This window comes from Podarcis vaucheri (assembly GCF_965113315.1).
Source record: "Podarcis vaucheri genome assembly, chromosome: 16".
NCBI lineage: Eukaryota > Metazoa > Chordata > Lepidosauria > Squamata > Lacertidae > Podarcis > Podarcis vaucheri.
In genome coordinates this window covers 15630778-15653800 of record NC_138754.1, presented here as the reverse complement: position 1 = coordinate 15653800, position 23023 = coordinate 15630778, and the positions used below count along the sequence as shown (strand labels likewise).

At 47.5% G+C, this 23023-nt stretch overlaps 1 protein-coding gene across 32 annotated transcripts in view; it reads right to left on the bottom strand.

Annotated features, from left to right (window-relative positions):
* NRXN2 (neurexin 2) overlaps window positions 1-23023 on the bottom strand; it is a 338128-nt gene that overhangs the window by 181817 nt on the left and 133288 nt on the right. For 18 of the 32 annotated variants that reach the window (XM_082204228.1, XM_082204227.1, XM_082204232.1 and 15 more), the window contains 2 exons: window positions 7414-7715; window positions 3947-3991 (listed from right to left, as the gene is read on the bottom strand). In XM_082204228.1, the coding sequence (XP_082060354.1) occupies window positions 3947-3991; window positions 7414-7715 (347 nt within the window). Of the gene's footprint in view, window positions 1-3946; window positions 3992-7413; window positions 7716-13862; window positions 13959-19339; window positions 20405-20479; window positions 22044-23023 lie in introns of those variants that run through there. The other 14 variants (XM_082204229.1, XM_082204233.1, XM_082204230.1 and 11 more) reach the window with 5 other exon arrangements.

The following is a 23023-nucleotide window of genomic DNA, read 5'->3' as shown; positions in this document are numbered from 1 at the left end:
GCGGGCATTTTGGCATAATCTCCCCCTCTCCTAAAGCTGAAATTTGTACTGCGAGGAAAGCCTCCATAGGCACCAGTCAACATGTTCCTCCTGACACAAACAGCAACTTCATGGTACTGATGGTGGCAGTGTTGATTTTTCATTGGTCCAAAGCAGGAGGGAAACTTCCCCCATCCCAACACTGCCACCAGCCAGCTGCTATTTGCATTTTTAAAACATGCATGTTAATTGCATTGAGGCAACAAACATCATGAGTTCAGCCTTCACACCCTGCAGGAGTATGCAACTTCCAAGTATTGCTGGATTCCAATTCCCATCAGCCTCGGACAGCATGGCCTGGGATGATGGGAGTTGTAGTCCAGGAACATGTGGAGGGCCACAAGATCCATCCACGCCTGCACTAAGGCTTATTCCCCTCAGCCCCACTGAGCCTCCCTGAACAAAATATTCAACCTACACACTATCATTCTCTCCCATCAGCAGGACCCAAAGAAGAGCCTGCAATTCTCACATATGACACACACATGTCCTTACTACAAACACAGACAATTTTCAGATGGCTTTAACCAGCTTCACTTCAAACATCCTTAGACGCTGCATTTCTGTAGGAGTGCTTGGACAGATGGACTAAGGGATCGAAGATCCCTTCACAGACCCACAACTTCTTTTAGCCATCAATGAGCTGGACTACTCCAAAAAATGTGACAGTGTAGTGTTTTTGTATTGTATTGTTCTTTTTTTTGTAGTGTTGTGTTTAAATTGTTGGAAAAGTAATAAATATTATTTTCATAAACAAAAAAATGTGACAGTGGTATACAATTTGTAGTGCTTGGGTACACGCACACAAAAACACAGAGAGAAACATCCTCAGGGCCACGTTCACAGGAGTTGCGCTCCTAAGACCTTCTGATGTGTGAAATACCAAATGCACATGACAGCACAATAACAAGTGCCTGGCTGGTCCAGCATTTGGTGTGTGCATCTTCCCTGCTGAACAGGCCTGAAGTTATATCCAACTGTAAATTATACAGAGATCAGATTCACTGGAATTAATGGATCTCAGTCACTGGCCAATGTTTTCAGTGGGTCTACTCTGGGTAGAACGATCACTGGATACAACCCTTCTTCAGAAGTACCTTTTACACACTGGATGACACAGGCACAGCTCTGCAGAGTGGGATATTGGTGGACTACAATTCCCATCAGCCTCTGCAGCCAGCATGGCCAATGCTCAGGAATGATGGGAAATGTAGTCTAGCAACATCTGGAGGGGCCTCGTGCTCATAGGATTCCGCACAGGATAAATTGTGCGGCCTTTTCTCCATTTCCAACTTCAAAATGCTTTGGTGCCAGGAAAAATATTTTTCAAAGGGGGGGGGCGGGAATGTGTGAGGTGAGAGAACTTCCACATTTAAAGACAGTCTACACCTCAGTGCCAGTAGCTGGGAAGCAACAGCAGGAGCGGGTTATGAACTTCAAGCCCTGCTTGTGGACACCCCCAGAGGCACCTAGTTGCCACTGAAGCAGGATGCTGGACTAGTAAGGCCTTTGGTCTGATCCAGCAGCAGAATAAGTTGCTCTGATGTTCTTAAGCCTGCATCCAGGATTCAAGACAAACTGGGTGGGGCAGGGGGACAGTTAATGCCTAAACTGTGGGGCTGATGCACACAAGACTCACACACCCTAAACACTAAGCAGGAAGAGACTGTCTCAGATGCCTGCCTGCTCATAGTCCCTCTCACCATGCACACACATGTCCACACCTATGCGCCTGGATTCAGCACAGCTTCTCCCCCAGCAACCCCATTGTAACCTTACAGTGCTCCTGTTTGAAATGGCCAAGTTGTGAAGTTGGCACGCCATGCAGGGCAGAAAGAGGGGTGGGACTGGTAGAGTGTGGGAGAAGGGCAGGAGGAGGTGGAGGAGGAGGAGGAGGAGGAGGAAGGGTAAAGGAAAGGGGTGGGTGGACAGTGTGCGACACAGAGTGTTAGTTTCAGCCCCAGAGAAATGCTCTGAAAATAAAAACTGGACACAGAAGCTACATGCCCAAAGCAATCCTAGCATGCCATGCAGTATGGAGGGCCGGCAGCAGGACCCCAGGGGAGGGGAACAAGACCCAGGGCAGCCAGTGTGGTCAAGCACTACCTTGACAGGCCCAAGCCCATCACAGGGCAGACCCTTTCAAGCCACCCAAAGGGAGGGCACTCAAAGGGGGAAGCAATTGTAGTCCAATCACCCACGGGCAGGGTTATCCTAACTCAGGAGGGGAACTTCAGCCCTCCAACCTCTGCCCCCTGCCCCCGTGCCACGCCACAGCACAAGGGAAACTCCTTTTGTATTTCCCTATAAGCTCACCTTCCTGTTCCTCCACCCCATATCAAAGTGTCCCTCCCCTCCAATACTCCCACCTCCACCCTGCTGGCTGCCCGTTGCTGTCCTTCCCTGGGGGGCAGCTGGGTCACAGCGCAGGTGTAACAGCGCACAGAAGTTGCTTCATGGGATGGTGTTTTCCATGGATTTTTTTGGGGGGGTGGGGATAGGGAGGGGAAGGGTAAAAAGTAAAGTCATAAAAGAAAATGTTTTTAAAGTGCTCACAATTTTTTTGTTCATTTGTTTTGAGTTGGTAATGGCGGAGGAGGGGGGTGTTAAGAGAGCAAGTTTCCTGCACATCTGCAAATTTGAGGGGTGGGAGGAATGCTCAAAGTACTTACACAGGCGGAAGGATGGAGAGAAACATCTAGCCCTCCATGAAGACGCCAATCTGGGGGGTGGACCTGGTGGCCTCCACTTGCTGTTTTGTTGGGCTGCAACTCACAGCAGCCCCGGGAGCTGGCATGGAAGTTGGAGCCTAGTAACATTTGGATCCCACCCCCTGCAGGTTGGGGAAGAGTGCTGCTCAAGGCCTGTACTTATACCCCAGATGGCAAGCAGAAATCACTGACATTGACTGGGGATGTTTTCCCTGCCTTCTCGGAGGCTCTGAGGTTTTTTCCCCAGTGGGTAAGTGGAACCTTTCTTCTCTTGCTAGCCAGTGGCTTTGTGCAACCCCCACCCCACTCTAGACTTCTTCGTTTATGCCTATCTTGCACTACCCTGTCTGGCAGTGGTGGCAACAGGCAAGCAGGAACAGTTTGTACATCAGTGAGTGGCAAAGGGCTCTCCGGCTGGCAGAGCAGGTGGAGGGGAGGAGCAGAGAAAGAGCATCTTCTTATCCCGCTCCTTCGTGCCCAGAACAGAGAGCAAGCAGGCCAAGAAATGCCTGACACCCTCCCCTGCCAGTCCCCAGCAGGCTAGTTAACAGAAAGGGAGGCTAGTAACTTTCACAGGCATATTTGCAAGGCAGGTTGATTGACTGTGCTCTGAGACAGGGCAGGACTTCTCTCAAACAAGGCTTTCTGACAATTCAGTTTGGATATGTTAAGACTGTTGAACCAATGAAACCCAAGTTCAAATCCCTTAAAAAATAAAAATCTTGCCATGAAGCAAGATTATCTATCAGCCTAACCTACTTCACAGGCATCTTGTGAGGATAAAATGTGGGTTGGAGGGCCATGTACAGTGCCTTAACCTGCTTGGAGGAAAGGCAGCATGTATTAGAAAATGGGATAAATAAATAATTTTGATTGCAGGCAATTTGAAGCTTCTTTTGGCCACCTAGCATTATGTGCCAACCTTTGGGCCTGAAGCGACTTCCAGACTCCAAGTCAGCCAGTGGCTCTTTGGCTGCTTGTTAAATTCATACCAATGCAAGTCACCTTCTTTGGGGGACATAATTTCTAAAATTAAACTCTCTCTGTGTGTGCATGTTCTATGGTGTTTTATTTTTTTTTCCCAAATCAACAATAATTTTCAAAACCCAATTAATGAATTAAAAAAATAAGGAAGGGAGGGAGAGAGGTAAAACCCACGGCAAACCAAATGATTAGACAATTAGACTGATATCTACCAGGTAATGCAGTTTGTTTACCATAGCGTGTCCAATTCCTGCGTGCTGTATGCATTAAAAAAAACAACAACGAAAAAACGAAAAACCAAAACAACGAGAGGGGGAGGGGGATAAACAGGGGAAAAAATGACCAACCATGAAACTTCAAGGGAGATTTTTTTTAATAAAAAAAGAGAAATAAATCCCCCCCAGTTCCTGTGACCAACAAAATAAAAGACACTAAACCACACAACCCTTCCCCGCCGCTCGAGAGCACCAGCCTCACCACCCCACACTCACCCCCAAACCCCCAGAACTTCCTAGGCCTTGGTTAGTAAGGAAAGAACAGAACAAAATGAAAGACTGGAAAAGGAAAAGAAACACCCGACATTCCGTGGATGGCACAAAGGTTAGTTCTGGTTTCTCCGGCTGAGAAGTTGAATCTCCCCCCACCCCGCTCTGTCCCGCCACCCCAGAAGCGTGTTAGTAACACACAACAACGAAAGTTGCCAAGGCAATCTCTAACAAGGTGGTTTGGGGGGTGGGAGGGTGAGGGGGAGGGTGAGTGGAAGGATGGAGGAACACAGCACGGCCCATGTTAGCAGTATTAGTAGTTCCTAGGCGGCCAGTTTGGAGAGGGGAGAAGGGGCAGGAGGGGAAGAAGAGGGCGGTGGGCCCAGCTGGGCGTGACCCACTCATGATGGCCTGTGTGTCTGTGGTGTGGTGGTGATGGGGGAGTCTGGGGGGGCCTAAGGGTCCAAGTGCTTCGTAGGAAAGAGAGCAGCCAGAGATGCCATGGGGTGACAGAATGCCCTTCCCCAGGCATAAACCAAGGCTGAGTCGATGCTTTCTTTGCAAAAAAAAGGAGACAAGAAATCCATCAAGAGGATTAGCAGACAGATAGAGAGAAAGACAGAGAGAGCAGGAGTTGTCAAAGAATGAGGGAGGGGTCCCTGTTCTGTGAATCCAAAGACAGCAAAGGGGGCATATTCAAAGCCCTCCCGTAGCCCCTGTGCACTGGCTTATTGCTCCAAAGCCAGGAACCCCATGGACAACCTTCGTCAGTTCTCTCCCGACCAGCTGGGAAGCTGGCATGCCCTCGCAGGCAGCCTACAGAGCAGTGGAAAGGCCCCTACTCCTATTCAGAAGCACTCTTCTTCTCCCCCCTGCTCAGACAGGACACCCCCGGCTTTCAGGCTGCTTTAACAGCTCCACCAAAGAAAAGCCCCCTCCCACCCCATTAGGTCTCTCCCACATCCAGTCTCTCCCACATCTTGCTTTCCATAGCCTGGCTTGAGCTGGAGTTCACTCTGTTTTCCAGCACCCCCACTCTGGAACATGTGAAATGATGGAGAGTGTTTCTGAGCCCACTACAGGGTGTCCTTCACTCACCACTGAGTGGCCATAATACATGTTGAAATGAGGTGGGTGTTTTTGTGTGTGTTTGCAACTTGGACATTTGCATGAGCATTGCATTCACTGCCCCCCAGTTTCAGAAATCAAGAAGTCCGCTTGTACTCACATCCAGACACACCGTGTCCCCTTCCACCGTTTCTCCACATTCATCCAAATCCCAACATTTCTTTTTAGCTGCTAGCTTGTCCCCGCCTCTTCCCACCCTTCTCCAGGCTAAAGGGTGGAGAACAAGAGGCGGGGATAGGACCCCTTATAACTTGTTGCCCCTTAGGATTCACAGAACAAGACTCCGCTTTCTCCTTCCCGCACCAGTCTTCCAGCCCAAACAGAACCCTCCATATTCAACATACTGTCCATCATGGGAAACACCAAAAATCGAGCCAGCAAAGCAACACCCTGTAAATAGAACAATGCCAAGATGGGGAATGGGAACACCATCCTGTGGTCCAGACACCAAGCAGAGGAGGGGGCGGGGGGAGAAGCAGATTCATTTTTGCCCTTTCATAAATCAGCTCTGCAGTGCATCCAAAGAGGGCGCAACTAGACTGACTTGTTCTCCCCTTAAGATACCGCACAGCCACCAACTTGTTATAACAGGGCTGGGGATCTTCAGGCCCAAGGGTCAAATGTGGCCCTCCAAGCTGCGTAATCTGGCCCTCAAGATTCTCTCCAGGCCACACACCTCATTGCCCTAGCTCACCTTCCCTGAGTGTTTTTGCCTGGTTGAAATGTTTCCTTTGATACTGCCTCTTGCTTAACTGGGTGGAGGAAAGGAGGGAATAAAGGAGGGCTCTGACTTTTTCATGGCTGGAACATGGCCTAATGTACAAAGGTAAAGGTCAGCATCTGTTGCTCTACCCTTTTTTTGCTTCTGGGGGCCACATGCCAGTGGTGGGCATGGTGCAGCCCTCGGCCTGAAACCGGTTCCCCGTCCGTGCATTAGAGTGTTTTAAATCAAGAACATGTTGTCACATACCAGGCTATGGCTCCATGCAAAGGAACCCATTGCTGGCAGGAGAGAGCTGAATGAAGGTGTGTTTTGGATCCACTCAAGACAGCTCATAACAGAAGCACAGGGCAAGGCTTTCCTCATATCCCTTTGGGGTCAACTATGCCACAGCAGCAGGCACCACACTGCTCCAGAGGTGAAAAAGGTAGTGAGTTGGGAGTTGCCGGACTGAGTGTAGGTCGTAGCCGCAGCAATGGAGGGAAGGCACCAAATTTTCCCCTTCACCTGCCAGAAGATCCTTGCTGTAAAGGAAGGTGGCCAGAAGGGGGAACAGCTGTGCAGAGAGGGGGCAAGATGGAAGAAGAGGAGTGGTTTTGGGAAGGACAACCTCCTTAAAATGAGAGATGTCCTTGGTACTCCAGCTCTGGTATGTGTAGAGGAACAAGAATGGCTTTTGAACCAAAACAGTGTGCTCAGCCTCATACAGAACTGGGTGAGGGGTCTATTTGGTTCATTTGGTCCTTTAGGAAGGGAGAAGCAGTTCTGGGCCCAGCTCAGCCCAGCCCCCCTGGCTCCAAGATACTCACTCAGCTTCATCCTAAGCCTTGCCCCTGCAGAGCTGAAGGGCACTACCCTCTGCCATCAGCCAAGGGGCTGGTCTCCCCACCTCCCAGGAAGAACATCATGGCAAGGAGGAGGCCAAGCTAGCCCCAGAGAGCAGCCTGAGAAGCTCTGTAAACTAAGAAACAGTGCCTGAATTTGCTCCCCACCCTTCCAGACCCCTTTCCTTCCATGCCATATCTTTTAAATTTAAGCCTGATGGGAGGAGTTGTCTTTATTATTATTAATCTGTGAACCACCCTTGTGAGCCCCTCCTCTGCACAATTCCCACTTCCTCCCCAAAAGACGGGATAACTCAATCTCTTGCGGAAAGGAGGGTTAGACTCCAGACCCGTCCTCTTGGTGGTGTCTGGCTTATGGTGTCTTGGCTTGAGCAACCCAAAGTGCTGTTCTTACCCCAGAGAGTGTGCTGCATCTTAGAGCCCAGGGCCTCTATCCCACGCACACACCTGCCCACCTCCCTCAGCATGAAGCCACGCAGGTAGCAGCAGCAGCAGCTCACCTGGCGCAGGTTCCTGGTTACGCGGATGTCGTGCCAATTGTTGTCGTTGAACTTGCCATTGACGGGCTCCACCAGTGCCTCAAACGCCCCCGAGCCCAGGTTGATGACCAGCCAGACAGCGCCGCTCTTGAGCGACAGGTTGACGTAGTCCGCCGACTTGCCAGTGTGGAGCATCAGGCCGTTGCGCTGCAGGGTGCGGAAGGAGAGGGTGATCTCGTCGGTGCTGCTCTGGATGGGGTTGTGGGACAGGTCGTAGCAGAAGAACTCGTTCCCCTTGAACGTCGCCACAAACTCTTCTTTCCCTGCAGGGGAGGAGGAGGAGGAGAGACCAAGAGAGAGGGTGCCAGGGGCAGAGAGTGAGTGGCACTGTGCACACGATGAATGTGAGAACAGCCTCCCGCAGCTCACCCTCAGGGCTTCCTGCTATAGCAACAGCTCTTCTCCTTGCCCATGCAGCCCTTTCAGTGCACTGCACAGAATGCAACAGTGAAACCGCTGGGCCACTGGCATTAGGAGACTGACGGACAGCGGGAGGCCTGTGCAGACGATGCTTGCAGATTAAAAACCCCGGCAGATGCTGTGGCATTTCCTGCATACTTCAAGCCTGAGAGTGATTTATTCTTAAAATTCAGTTGGAAAAGCTGATGGTTAGCAGCAAACCCAAATGCTTTAGGTTCATGCAAGTTACTTCTGGTGCATTTACATCCCATCTTTCCTCCAATGAGCTGAAAGTGGCATATACATGGTTCTTTCCTGGCCCCCATTTTATTCTCAGAACAACCCTGAGAGGTAGGCTGGGCTGAGGGAATGAGTGACTGGCCCAATGAGTTTCATGGATGAGTGAGGACTTAAGGTCTGGTCCTACTCCTATTTGCCATTACTGAAAACCGTTACACCATGTGTGTGTGTGTGGTTTAAATAAAATAAAGTCGTAGGAGAGCCCCACCACCACCTTTTGTGCTGAGACCACAGCAAGGGCATTGCAATAACTTCCCTCTCCCCCCTGCAGCACCCACAACTTCAAAAACAACACAACAATTTTCTTCTTGGTATGTTCGTCTGGACTTTCCCAAGGGCTCTCTCCCTGCTCCCGACCAAATATTTTGATTTGGGGTAGCTACTTACATACCCACCACCATTAAAGATGACACATATTTGGATACGCTAATCTATAGGCATAGATGCAAATGTAGAAATAATTGTAGTAAATTTAAACAGAAATGCAATCTGTGTCATTGTAGTGGGGAACAAGATTTAGTGAGGGGGGCCTTTCTAGCCTCCCTCACTCTCTCTAAGGGCTCGTTATCTTTAATCTGGGTGGAGATAGTCCTTCAAAAAGGGGGTGCCTTCAAATGTTCCCACCTTAGCCACAGGGCATCCAACAGCAACCATAATAAAAATCGGGTGAGGATGACAGTAGCAGGTATAACTGAGTTACCAGAGTTTTACAGAGCTCCCCGCTCCCATGCTAAAAATAAACCCTTCTTTGCATCTTTGGAGAGTCAAGCAGCCCCTGCCCCACCCTTCCTGAAACCAGTTGTGCCCACAGCTAAGCCTTGCGCTCCGGGCGCCTCTTCTCCCCCCCCCAACACTTACTCAGTTCCGACTGGGGTGTGCGCATGAGAAAGCTGCGCTTTCACTGCCTTCCAACTGAAATTAGTAACACCCCCCACTTCATGCTTTCTCACCCCCACCCCAGATGTACAGAGTAAATGTCCCTCTTCTCCCCATGACACCTGCCAATTAACTTGCCATCCTTTGGCGCCTGGGAAACAATTTCTGCTGTCTTTCCCGCTCCCTTCAGCCCCACAATCATTGTGTCACTGAAAGTCATTTGCTCCTGAAGCCCAGGCGGGTTTATTTAAGAAGGAAGAAGGGAAAGAGAAAATGGAGGGGTGGAGGGGGGGTGGAGAGAGAGACAGGAGATGGGTGTGTGTCAGGGTTTCTCTTTTTTTATCTTATCCCTCAAATTGTTACTGCATTAAAAATGGCCCAAGCTGCGAGCCTGCAGCACTTGAGGGCTGTGGCTGAAACAAGGAAGGACAGCTGAGCCCTTGGTGGGTTGGACATGAAGAGAAAGAAAGAAAAAAAGAGAATGAGAGAACGGGTACATATATGAGTGTACAAACACCAATGTGGGATCCAAGGCACTGCTTTGCCACCTTTACTGAGTACATGGATCTCAGCAGCAATATTTCACAGCGGGGGATTAATACTCCAAATAAGGAAACACACCCATGTAACTAGTATCTACCATTTTGTGTTACTCTAAGAGAAGCCAGATAGCTCAGTCGGTAGAGAATGAGACTCTTAATCTCAGGATCGAGGGTTCGAGCCCCAGGTGGGGCAAAGAAGTCCTGCATTGCAGGGGGTTGGACTAGATAACCCTCAGGACCCCTTCCAACTTTACAATTCCATGATTCTATGGTGACTGAGGAGTCACAAAGCCTGGGTTGACATGCACAGCGAAGTTTCAAGCCAGTGTGGTTCACATCAGCGAGGGGGCAGGGATGTCTCCACCCAACATGCATGGCCTTTTTAGTTGCCCTGCTAGTGCAAACACACACAAACACCAAACTCCTATTCATGAAGCTGTTCTCTGCACATGCACGCTCTTCTGCGCATGTGTGACAGCTGGCTCGAATGCTCACACCATACTTGAGTATGAAATGAATGCGGCTTGATTTATCTAGTCAGATGGAAGCTGGTTTGAGAAAAATGCATCAATATGTAGTATTTGTCAAGAAATGACAGGGTCAAAATGGATTGTGGCTCAGATGGTGTGAATGGTAGGTTCAAAAACTAGCAGTGGGAGGGCACAGGTGGTGATGTGAATGGATCCAGGGAAACCAGCTTTCCAGGCTTGCTTCCAGTGTTGCGATTTTGCATGAGGGATTCAATTGCTTGCCAGCAAATTTCGGTATGTGTGATTACAGCACATCAAAAGTGCTCTGGAACAACAAATCCACTTTTTAAAAAAGGAAAAAGTGCCTTTTTACAGTAAGGGAAGTGACAGGAAAATGTTCTAGAAGCACAGGGTAACGATTGATGTTGACACTGAGTTGCATAACCTCCACACAAACAACTCAGGACAGGTGCTCGATAAGCAGGTCTCCTAGAAGCACCCCAGGTCTTCGGTTCCTCTTTTGTCTGTATGCCAGATCTAACCTGCAAAGGGACAATGTCTTCCCACTCATTGCTGAAACTCTCCCTGGGTACCTTTCACTCTTAAGTAATTGCATTTCCTTTACATTCAACTTCACAGCTCCTCATTTCATCCCCCTCCCTGTAACAAACACACACACAAAAAAAACCTCCAACATGTCAAAATAGCAGGAGCCTTCTGTGTCAACTTCTAAATGCCTGCTGAGAACTTTTCTATTCCACCAGGCCTACTGCAGGCAATTAAGAGTACATCCCCCACAATGGTCTACTGGCGTTAATTTTAAATTTTTCTATTGTTGTAAATATATTTCTATGATACTGTAGTAGACAAAAGACATATAGACATGCATACATACATACATACATACATACATACGTTGTACTACACTTCAAGGCTGTCATACACTACTCTCCCTCCCTGTAGCAAAATGTGTATAACAACCCTGCAGGCTGGTGTAACTCACTCTCTCTCAGTCACGGTCTTCCCCCAGAAGTATAATAGTGATTGGCTTTATCTGTATTATTGGCATTAGCAAAGTAATTTTTAGAACGCTTACAAAAGATCCAAGTTAGGAAGGTCATGAGCTCCCGCTTTTGCTTTTCAACTGACACATGACTCTGCAATCACAGCTACACAGAAATGGTGGACACCTGCATTTTTCCTTCTGTGGGGCAACAGCAATTAGCCATCACTTTTCCACCAGGAAAGAGCAGTAGAAAATGGCTTCTAAAGAAACCAACACTACCCAAGAGATCTCTAGATAATGGGTATTTCACTCTAGCCTTCTCATTCTCCCACTGTAGCCTTCCTCCAGCAGCCTGCTCACTCACCTGGAGGAATTCCTGCTCAGCAAGCGAGTGCTTAAATACAAAGCTGGGATGCACAGTGCCAAAATTATGTGGGAGGCCCCACTTGTCAAGAGAAGAGAAAGAGATAGAGAGATGGCCTCACAGTCAAAGCGCCACCTTTTCCTTGAGTTCTGCCTTCTGGACTCAGATGGAATCTCTGCTCCATCGCTTTGCACCAGCAGAGTTTGAAGAGGTGCTGGTATGGCAGAAATCTGCCAGCTGGCATTGCACCCAGGTAGGGCCAGTGTGCTGTAATGGCCACATTGGCATGACGACACAGGCCAAATAGGGCAGAGATGGGGTGTGCCAGGGGAGGAGCAGGATCTTTATTGACACTCTACGCTCACTCGGGTTGGTCCTGCCCCCAGATGGTGGCACAATGTTAGGTCTGGAAGAAGAAGAAGAAGAAGAAGAAGAAGAAGAAGAAGAAGAAGAAGAAGAAGAAGAATGCAATAAGGAGCAGTGTTGGGTTAAAGATTCTAGCTGAAATCAACAAAGATTCCCAAATGACAAGCCTCTTCACCCTCTCTGCCTCCACAGTCATCCTGGGGAGGAGAATTCTGTCCAAAGCCCTGTGCGGACAAACACCCACATGTTGCCACACGTGGAAAACCCAGGGAGCCCACACTGAATTTTACTCCTGTCTGAGTGAGGTGCACAAATTCCAGGTGGCTGGGTATAAAAGAAGGAGGAGGAGGAGGAGGAGGGAGGAGGAGGAGATGCAAAAAACCAGAGCAAGTTGCTTTGGGGGATTTGAGGCTGGGGCAGTCCAGTAGTCTTATTTTTGTTAATAAGAACGAGCAGGGATGCCAGACAAAAACCAGGGGCTGGGAGGGCAGGCAGCTGAGCTTAGCTTGATGCTTTTGCTATTCAGTCCATCACAGTGCAGCCAAGCAGTCTGCAAGGTTGGAATTGGCAAGTGTTTGCTTAGCCTGACCTCTGACTAGGAAGACTTGCAGATCAGAATAAAAGAAAGAAGCTAGGAATCTCTGGATGGGGCTCCTAGCTCAGGCTAGCAGCTCAGCACTTCAAAGGAACACAGCAAGCATTCTGAAAGGGTAATTTGCTCTTTGTAAGATCATTGAGCAGCAGCTTGTCATTAAGCTGCATTACAGCTGGTGGAAAAACTTTTCATAAACAAATGTTCAATGAGTTATACAACCTGATGATCCTATGCACACTCATTCAGAAGTCAGTCCCATTGAATTCAGAAAGGTTTATTCCCATGTAAATGCATACACAGGACTGCAATATTAGAAGAGGTGATGAAGAATCAATATTCAAGTTTGTAAAATAGATGGAAGTCAGAAACCATTTTAATTAGATCACAGATTCCCACCCCATTTCACATCTTAATAGAGACCATTACTCATTGCAAAAAATGTAAATGAAGGATCTTATACACCAAAAATCTAGTTTTTCATCATGCCTCCAAAATATTAATTAAAAAACCCCATAATATAGCTTTACCAAAATTTATGGACAGAGAGGTTCAATAGAAAACACTGAGAAGTAGACTGTAGCTTATGAAATCTACGCCACAAAAGCAGTGCCATGGGAAGTTGCCACAGGAATTCTCAGGTGGGTGGGGGGACTCTGTAATATCTTCTTCAATTTTGTAAGAAACATTTTTGGACAAGGAGGTAAAATAGAGGACAGGTTAGCCCCTGCCCCCCAGCAGCTTTCCCCACATTTTGAATACTGAACTAGAATAACAGAATCGTACAATGGTAGAATTTAAAGGGATTCCAATGTTCATCTAGTCCAATCCCCTGCAATGCAGGGAAATGTAAGAAAACCAGAAAATTGTTTTAAGAGATCAGCCTTAAAAATGTTAAGGGAGGAAATGGACAACAGCCATGAGATGAATCACCAATTAAAACTTTAAAAAAAACCCAATGTGTTCTTTTAACTAGATAAAACCTGATTTATTGATATACAAACTTCATCTGCATCATTACTGCTGTTTTTCAGTCTGGTGAAACAGAAATCAGTTTTTAAAATTCAAATAATACTCTTGCAGCAGAAGCATGGTGGTGTTGGATTTCACAGATTAGTTTCCAAATCGAATCAAGTTTATAATGCTTAGCCAAAGGGCTTGGACAGGCATTAAGCAGTACCATAAAAATCAAGTGGAACGTATTCCCTGGAATTCTTAAAACATCACCTATAGCTGACTAATAGAAAAGAAAAGTTGGCTACCAAGGTCTGCCACAGTTTGTGGGCTTCTGCACATCCACAGACCAAAGCACACGAACAAAAAGCAGCCTTGAACTTCCTGAGTTAGCACATTCTTTTCTTTTAAATGTCTTTCTTTTCTTAATACCTTTAACACGACAACATTTATCTATTACTACCCATAATCATGCTTCTACATTAGTGTTGTTGGAGCAACAGTAAAATACAACAAAGTTTTGCAGATTGTTAACTGCTACCTGTAAAATTCTGCAGGGACTCAGGAAAACACAAAGAAGTGGTCGCTGCAGAGGATGGTTTTATCATAACAACTTTAGTATGAAAGAAGTACTCAAGCGGAGGCCTGCCAGACCCTTTCAAGGCTGCCAGAGCACATCCGGCTTGTGCAGAGCTTTGAGAGAGGGAGAGAGAGGTATCGCTTGAGCCGCAAATAAAACCTGGGTCAGAACTGCTGCAGATTCTAACACAGCCTTCACCAACCTGATGCTCTCCATATGTTTTGGACTACAATTCCCATCAGTGCTGGCTGGAGTTGAAGACATCTTGAGGGCAACAGGTTGATGAAGGCTGTTCTACTAAGTATGCTAAATACATACTCAGAAAATGAGTGCTGTTCTCAGTATTGCATGACGAACAGCAGAACAGCAGAATTTAGCAATGAACTCCGTATCACATAATTTGCCCCTTCTTGACCCTTTTTAATCCCTGTAAGAAAGTGAAAATGAATTTAGCTTTATATATGATGCATAAAGTAGAAATACAGTGCGGACACGATATGTTCCGGGGTGCCCTTCGCATCCCGAGAAGTCCACAACTAGAGCAGCGCTTCTGCGCAAGCGCGGAGTGCAACAGAACACTTCTGCGCATGTGCAAAGTGTGCAGAACGCTTCTGCACATGCGCAAAGCTGGTAGAACACTTCTGCATGTGCATGAGTGGTTTGCCACATTCGCAAGCCAAAAAGACGCAACATGAACCTAACGCAACACGAGGTATGACTGTATAGGAAGCAATCTTATACTGAGTTGGACCATTGGTCCATCTAGCTCAGCACTGTCTACACTGACTGGCAGCAGCTCCCCAGAGTTTCAAGTAGGGAACAACTCCCAGTCCTACCTGGAGATGCCAGCACGGATTGAACCTGTGACCTTCAGCATGCAAAGCAAATGCTCTACCTACTGAGCTACAGCCCTTAACCTTTGTAGAGTCTATAAATAGGGGGAGGAAGTTTTGAACTGGGCTGCACATATAACTTAGGAAGCAGAAAAAGATATATGCAGGGGCTTAGCATTATGTCTGTAAGATCTACTGTATGTGGCCTGTGTTGAAGAAGCAGGGGTGGTCAAGAGAAGCTGTTGTGCTTGCATGGTCTAAATAGCCACTCTGCCTTTGATCCTACAGACCAGGGTGCTCCTTATTCCCAGATGCAATATCTTTGGTTGTGGCTGTTTTGTGGAGAGAGGGAGGATCTTGGTATATTCCCAGAGGCACTCTCCTCTTTAAAGTAGGGCTCCAAAACCCTGTTAAATGCCCCTTTGTCTCTATCCCACAACTGCCTTGAGTTCTTTGTGGTGGGGTGGCCCTTCAGAAGCCCCTTCCAATAAAAAAGGCCCCTGAACAGAGGGGTCCTGCCAGTCCCTTTGGTGCATCAGAAGAGGAAACAGCTCCCTGCCCTTCCCTTCTCTCCTCCCCAATAGAGGAGCTTCAAAACTGCTGGGTCAGGGGGGCTGTCCTGGCGTGAGATAAACTGTCCCCAGGTCCGTTCCAGCCCGGCTGGAGTTGGGGATGCTATTAATTTGCTGCTAACCCGAGGCGGCAGCCCTTACTCCGGCTGGCTCCCAACTCGCTACCGTAAGCACTTTTCTCTTCCCCAGCTCAGTGACCTTGGGTTGCCGCCATCCCTCTAAATCCCATCCGCGCCCCAAATGCTGACCTTCCTGGCTCAATTCAAAAGACACAGACACACAAACCCCAGGACAGGCTGCAGGAGGAGGGGGAGAAGAAGGAGGGAAGCAACAGACAGGAGGAAAAAACAAGATGGGCTGGAGAGGAAGACAGCAGAAGCAGTGGAGCTGGGTGTGTAAAAATGAATGGCCTAATGACTGGTTTAAAGGGACAACCCGAGATCTCCCACAATGAGAGGCTGGGGGCATGCAGCTTTATTTGTTTCTGTTTCTTTGTTTACTTACTTTACTTACTTATGAAGATTGAAGTTTTTTTTGTGACACAAAACAAACAAATAAGCAAGGAAAGGTATATATAGTGTCTCCTCTTTCAATTCATAGAGCCTTTTTCACAGTTCGTGTACATTTGGTATGAGACACTATTGGGGGATTGCACCTCCCACACAAGCTCTGCTCCATTGCAAAGCACCTCGATTTGTGAGGCTAACCTCTCTGATCCTATACTATGCAGGATTTGTACCCTCTGAAAGTATTTGCTATGGGTGTTGTTTGTACAGGTAAGTTGGACATTAAGGAAAGAGAAGATTGCAGAAGAAATCTGGAAGGCACGGAGAAGGCCAAGGTGAGGTCTACTTGGGAGTAAACACCATAGAAAAAGACAGTGCCTCTGAACATATGCAGAATACAATCTGTCTCCACAGTTCCACAATGAGGGTGATGCATGCAGGCTTTAGCCCTGGGGTCTCTTGCTATGAAATGAAACTTTGCCAAAATCTTAATTTTAGCTCAGAACCTGATGTGGCATTATTTGTATTGACTTGGGAGTCATCCCACTTGTGCCATGCCTAGAAAGCATAGGTCAGAGCAGATTTCCCCTTGCCCTGCTCCTTTCCAAGGGAAAACCTGCTCTTCAGCAAAACAAAATGGTAATCTGGGGAAAACCTGAATTGTCCGATTAAGCGCCAAAGAATGGTGTGTGTTTTTAAGGAGGGAAGCAGAATTAGTGGGACAAGACGAAGTGAGGATAAGTCCTTATTGAGTAGCCTGGTTTGTAGCCTCTTAAATCCCAATAATTCAGATTGGGAAGTGGGTGTGTCACAGCAGTGTGAAAGAGATTCTTCCATCTACCAAGCAGGAAAGGAGCAAGGAAGGCAGACCCTGGGCCTGTCAGTAAATTAATATTCATAGATTCCAAGATGGGTTTATTGGGGGAAGTCTGAGCAGCCTTGGAGCTACGGGGGCGATTTTAACTTTTTCTCTTCCTGTCATCATTGCTCGGACAAAAGAATTCCTCTCTGAGGTTGCTACTTGCTTTTCAAGATAAGCCTCTGCAGGTGACAGAGGGAGCTTCTTTTGAAACTCAAGTAGCAGCTTCAGAGAGGATTTGGGAGGGGCAGGGATGTTCTCCCCAGTGAGCTCCACCTGCTGCCAACATTAACATCATTTCTGCAACATATGAAGACGTACTTCTTCTCTTAGGCATTAAAGGGAATATGACAATCAAATATTTTACTTCTGTTTTGTGTTCCATTTATTGGGGTAGGGGAGCGGTATTTGTTGCTGTTTATGTGTTCTACCTACCTGCCTGGGACATCCCTTCCAATGCCCCACAAGAGAGGGGAAGAGGACAAAGGGTTAGGAGGAGGAGCAGGTGTCAACTTTCTGAGAGAACATAAAATGGTCCATTGCCCTTTGACATATACAGTAGTAATTAATTCTCAAGTCATTAGTTTGGAATAAGGGTAGCATTCAGGACTTACTCTGAGCCAAGGTTCATGAACTATGTGACATAATGATCACGAAGGTGCCTCTGAGCATCCTCTTCCTCACTAAATAACTACAGTTCATCCATCCACATACATTTGGGGAATTTCCACAGGTAAGATCTTAAGGGGTTGGGGGTGTTTTTAAAAGGCAGCCCTGCTGTAAAAAGGGGAAGGGAAGGATTCATAGGTGCCTGTTGATTATCTGGCTAACCTCTAAAGATGTGCTCCCTGCCTCAAACCCTGGAGAGCCATTGACAGCCAGTGAGGGCAATACTGGGCTAAATGGACCAGTGGCCTGGCTCTTGGTATACAGGACAGCTTCCTATGATCCAAGCACAGGCCAAATGTCCCTCTCTCTTTCTCTCTTCCTGACACGGATGCCTGGCAGCTCCAAACACGTTTCCTGCTCTGAGCTTCATGCTTTTACTGTAAGAATATGTTTTTGTCTCTGCAGAGCAATGCAAACTGTCTCTGGCCCAGGCACGAGTCTTGTACCTCAAGGCGGACGTGTGGAGCAGAACATTTTAAATGGAACAAATTTGCTGTTTCTCTCTCCCTCTCCTCAGTGCCTGCAGCAGTGAATGAGCAAAATATTCAGCCCAGCCATCAATTCCACCCTCTTCTTCCCTGCTTTCCTCCAACCAGCCCTGCGAGCAAGAAAGCCGCTCCACCAGAGCAAGAAGCACTGTCCTCAAGTTGGCTGGGGGGTTCACAAGACAGCCTCCTCACACCTACTGGCAGGTCTGTGCAGCAGAGCCCTGTCCAATACAGGTTCTCTGGGGCCTGAACTGACCTCCTGCAACTCCCGGCAGCCCCACTCCCCACCCAGTGCATAGGCAAGCCCAGCTAGGGTGGTGGGCACTCAGGCTCTGCTGGCAGCCCCAGGCAAAGGGCTGCCTGCCTCCAGGTTCCCCCTTTGCCTCTGGGCATCGCTTCGGAGGAAAAGGCCTTCCCTTAATTATTCATTGCAACATTATGAGATCATCCTTATTCAACTATTCCAGTGCAATTTACAAAATAACAACAATAATGCAATATTATTAAGCAAGAAACACACTTAAACAAGACTACAGTACCAGTAAGAACAGCAATAGGAAAAGTCACAAGGGCTTTTCAAAACCACCATTTAAAAATGCTGAGAGAGATTCAAAAGGCCTGGGGGAAAGCTTGATTTCTAAAGGGACAGCAGAGCAGGCATGGGGTGGGCTTTGCTTGGTGCCAAGGGGAGCATAGATAGAGGACCTCTAATCAAGTCAAGAAACTCCAAGAGGAAAAGGAGATGCAGGGAACTTCTGCCCTCCAGGTACAACCAAATCAAGTGGATCTTGAAACCAGACCACCTAATGATGCTAGTAGCCACACACACACCACCATTAAGTTAAAACAAAAAACAGACACCCTTCACCTAAAGAAATCCATACGGTTGACATGACCCCAGAGCCTAGCAGTGACCAGGCTCCAGAAAGCTACATGTCTGCCATTGAAGGAGCTAGACCGAGCTCCTGACTCTGAGCCAGATGCAGTTTGTTGGGCAGGTGCGCAGGTACGCAGGCAGGATGCCAGAGTGGCAGGGTTTGGAGAACCAGAGCCGGGACCACCGTCATGGGTGCCTCCTTTCTCTGAGACTCAGAAGGGAAGAAGCCTGCCAAACTACATGGGTTGGAGCTGTCGTTTTCACTGAACTCAATAGAACCTACTTTTGGATAAAGCACGCACAACTGAAGTCAGATAGGTTGGCTTGTGCCCACACGACTGACCCCCTAACGTCAAGCAGGATGATTTAGGGTGTCATGAAACGGCAGCAAATTGCTAATTTAATGTATATTTATTGCTGGAGGGGAAGATTGTGGGATTTTCTGCCTCAGGTACCAAAATGTCCTTGCCTGATGGCAGGGGGAAGAGACCATTTATTGTTCTTACCTCAGGCAGCAAAATATCTTGGGATGGCCCTGATTACCCGTTGGATTGTTTGACCTTAAAACAATGCCCACAGAAGACACCCCCTGGTGTGAAATGTCCCCACAATATTTCTTCCGTGTTTCTCTCACCATTTTCAATAACCCCATCAGGCCATCTGCTCTACAACTGAGATTAGCCAGAGAGCTTGATGGTATGACAAAACATCCATGAAAGTGTTGGGTGCTCACACCCCACCTTTGGGTGCATAGAGCAGTTTCTGCCTTATGCAGACCATGGGGTAGAAGTGTGTAGAATCCTCTGCAGATCCCCTCCAAAACAACTGTGACAGCCGCTCCTGAATCCATTTTGAAATTGACAGTTGCCTCACATATAGCTGCTCTCTGGGGAAGGTCAGAGTCTTTTACAAAACATGAAGTCTAAGGAAAAAAACTGGCTGAATTGGCTATCTAATGCTGTGGTCACTTTTTGCACCTTCAGGCCTGACATGCAACAGCAAAATGCCCTGGGTTTTTCTTTCTTTTTCTTCTTTTAAATAGCCCTTGCATTGGGTCCCCCCAGGTGGTCAAATTCTTCAGATGCCATAAATGTTCCCAGGTCTTCTGCAGGCAGTCTGACAGAGTAGCTGCTTCAGAAATAGCTGTCCTGACCTCTCCTTCCGTGCTGCTCTTGCAGACACAGGAGGGCTGAACTTCCCCTTTCCAAAATGGCTGCTGCAACAGCTTCTGGGGTTTTGCGCAGTAGAGGTTGCATTTTCTAAGTCCAAAGTTGTCCCTGTTCTGGGTTTTGATCAGTTCAGGTGGCTTTGTATCATCTCTGTAGCACTGCAGTTAAAGTCACCTGTTAGCGTCATTCCCCCCAAAAGCCCCTGGTCGAGAATTACAAGCACCCATCTACTCCTAAAGTAATTCTCCCGGTTTTTATCAGCAGCCTCACAGTATACAGCCTGTTCACTCAAGGCGCTAGCAGATGACTGAACAATTTCTCCAGGCTTCTGAGTACTTTGACAGAAGCAGCCCCGCTCACAAGAAACCACGTTCCTCTTGGGGATGAAACAGGCATCATCTTCGCAAGGAGAGTTTCATACTTGCCCTTCTGGTCCTCTTCAGCAAAGGCCAGGCTGGATTTACCTGCTGGGTTGTTTTCCTTCTTCCTTGTGCTGCTTTTTTTGTTTGTTGTTGTTGTTTGTGACCAGGTGAAAGCAAGCAAACTTTTCTTTTCTCTGGCACATGCTTAGACTACTGAAAATGCCTGGCAGGCTAGGAATTTACCTCCACAAGGTCTATCTGGGGATCTCTCACCCAATTCCACAGCTGTGCAGGAATTCAAAGGATGAAACACAAGTGGCACTCCTGGCAAGTGGGCTGAGAATGGGCATTTAGTGGCCACACTATGGGAAACAGACCACACACAGCCTCATAACGGCCTCTGCTGAGGGGTTAGGAACAGGAGAAAGTCCAAGTGGTGGAAAAAAGGCAGATCTGCTATGAGGAGAGAAAGGGAGCAACCAAACTGGGAGCAGACTGACAAGGGGGAATGTATGGCCGCCAAATTCTCAAAAAGCAGCTGTTTTCCTGCAAGGTCAACAAGCACAGGAGAGGAAATGGTGTCCTCGCCAAAGGCCCACCAGGCATGCTTTCCCCCTCACTCGCACCACAGCACCACCAACAAAATGGGGAGAGAAGCAGGCCATCTTGACTAGCAGCCCATTTAACTAGGCCAGCAGAAAGGCAAGCAACCAAACCACTTGAGGAAGGATTAACTGGTTTACGGAGATGGACCCGGGGCAACAAAGAGGGCTGAACCATCAGGCCTAAGGTCCAAGATGTGTGCAGAGTGGGAGGGCAGGACTGCTACAAAATGGCGCTCCTGACCAGCCAGTCTGTTGGCAGGACGTGCCAACGCTGTCTCACTCTCACTGAGGAAAAGCAGAGGGGGAAATAACGCTGGCCAAAGAACCATGGGGGGGCGCGTTAATCTTCCCCTCCAGTGCCCAATACATACATACACACGGAGGAAAGAGAGAAGGCACTGAGGAGGAAAAACTGAAGGAGAAACCACAAAGAAGAAAGAGCGGGAAAGCACAGAAGACACTCAAAAACTTCCCAGTACCTGGGAAGAAACGAATTAACCAGGAAGGAGAAGGAAGCAAACACCCCAAAGGCCACACCCTCAAGCCTGAGGCAAAATATGGAAACAAAAAGCAGCCAGGGAGAGAAGACTCAGAGGAATGTCTTCAGGACTGATCCAGCAAACAGTGCAGAGTTGATATTTCCCTACTAGACTTCCCCACCCCCTTTCTTGAAGGATGTGGACACTTCTAGCAGCTTCCCCTCAGGTGCATTAAGGAGGCAGCTGCTAATTTTTGGCATTCTGCCCCCCCCCCCCCCCCGCAATCAGGTAATCTTAAGGGCCACTGGGCAAAGGTGTCTAAGCCTCTTCCCAGGGGAAGTCTGCCAAGCTCCCTCTCTTCCCACTTCTTCCTTCAGGCATTTTCTGATAGTGTTTTGTTTTTGTTTTTTTAACTGTCTTTTATGGCCGCCTCCTTTGGTTTCCAACAACCCGCTGTGTTTTGGTCTTTGATTTGATTTATTTTTAATCTGAAATTGTATCATTGTGATACTGGCGATTCCTGCCCCCCCCCCTTTGTAAGCTGCTTCAGGGAGTAATTATTCTTAAAAGCGGGTCATAAAGAATGAAAGCTAAAATAAACACACAGAGGCAACATCCCATTCATAATTCTCCACATGCAGTTTGAGTGGGTCTAGGTTTGGGGGATGACACATCCAGAGTCTTCCAGAGAGAAGCCATGAGTCTCATGGGGCTGACTCATCCAGTGCTGGTGTGTGTGTGTGTGTGTGTGTGTGTGTGTGTGTGTGTGTTGTTTCTTGGGAGTGGGAGCTAAGAGGGTCACCTGGACTTGAACTGCTAAAGGACCCTTATTTAAGGAAAGAAATATACATAATTTTTTTCTATCAGCCGTGTTGGTCTGCCATAGTCAAAATAAAAAAATTCCTTCCTGTAGCACCTTAAAGACCAACTGAGTTAGTTCTTGGTATAAGCTTTCGTGTGCATGCACACTTCTTCAGATACACAGAGGGGAGGGAGGAAATGGTATGGGAGGATGCCATACCTAAATAATCTTGAAATACCAAAACAACGAAGGCCTTTCACTTTGGCCCGTTGTCAGACCATCCCTTCAGCAGTCCAGGAAGGCCATTATAAGAAGATACCATATGACGACAGGAAATGTCCATGTGGCTCTGGGCAGCAGGAAACAACGGAGCATACCCTTCTTCACTGCCAATATTACACAGACATTCGAGCCAGGTTTATCCAGCCTATCCTATATAAGTTCCCTGGGCATTCAGAACAACACTACATCTCCCTATTACTACAGGACGAAAGCCCAGAAGTCACATATTTAGTCGCCAGATTTTGTGCTGCCATGATAGATATTCGTCGAAGGATGATCTATGCTACAAATCAGTCCTAAATTGAAGGCCCATATTGTTAGATCTAGCTGGTTTTAACTGCTCTCTTTTAATTTCTCTTATCAGTTTTTACTCATCCATTACCTATGTTTAATCAAGTATTCTGCGTATACGTTTTAATCTACGTTTGGTTCTTGCTCCCATGTATTTTAATAACCATCCGCTTAGAGATACTGTTATGCTATTTATTTAGATGTTTTGCTTATGCTGGTCTGTGACCGTAATAAAATAAATTCAATTCAGTATGGGAGGGGGGAACATAGAGCCAGTGACCTCCAGACGCAACTGCTTATTTACAATTATCAAAATTCTGTTTTCGAC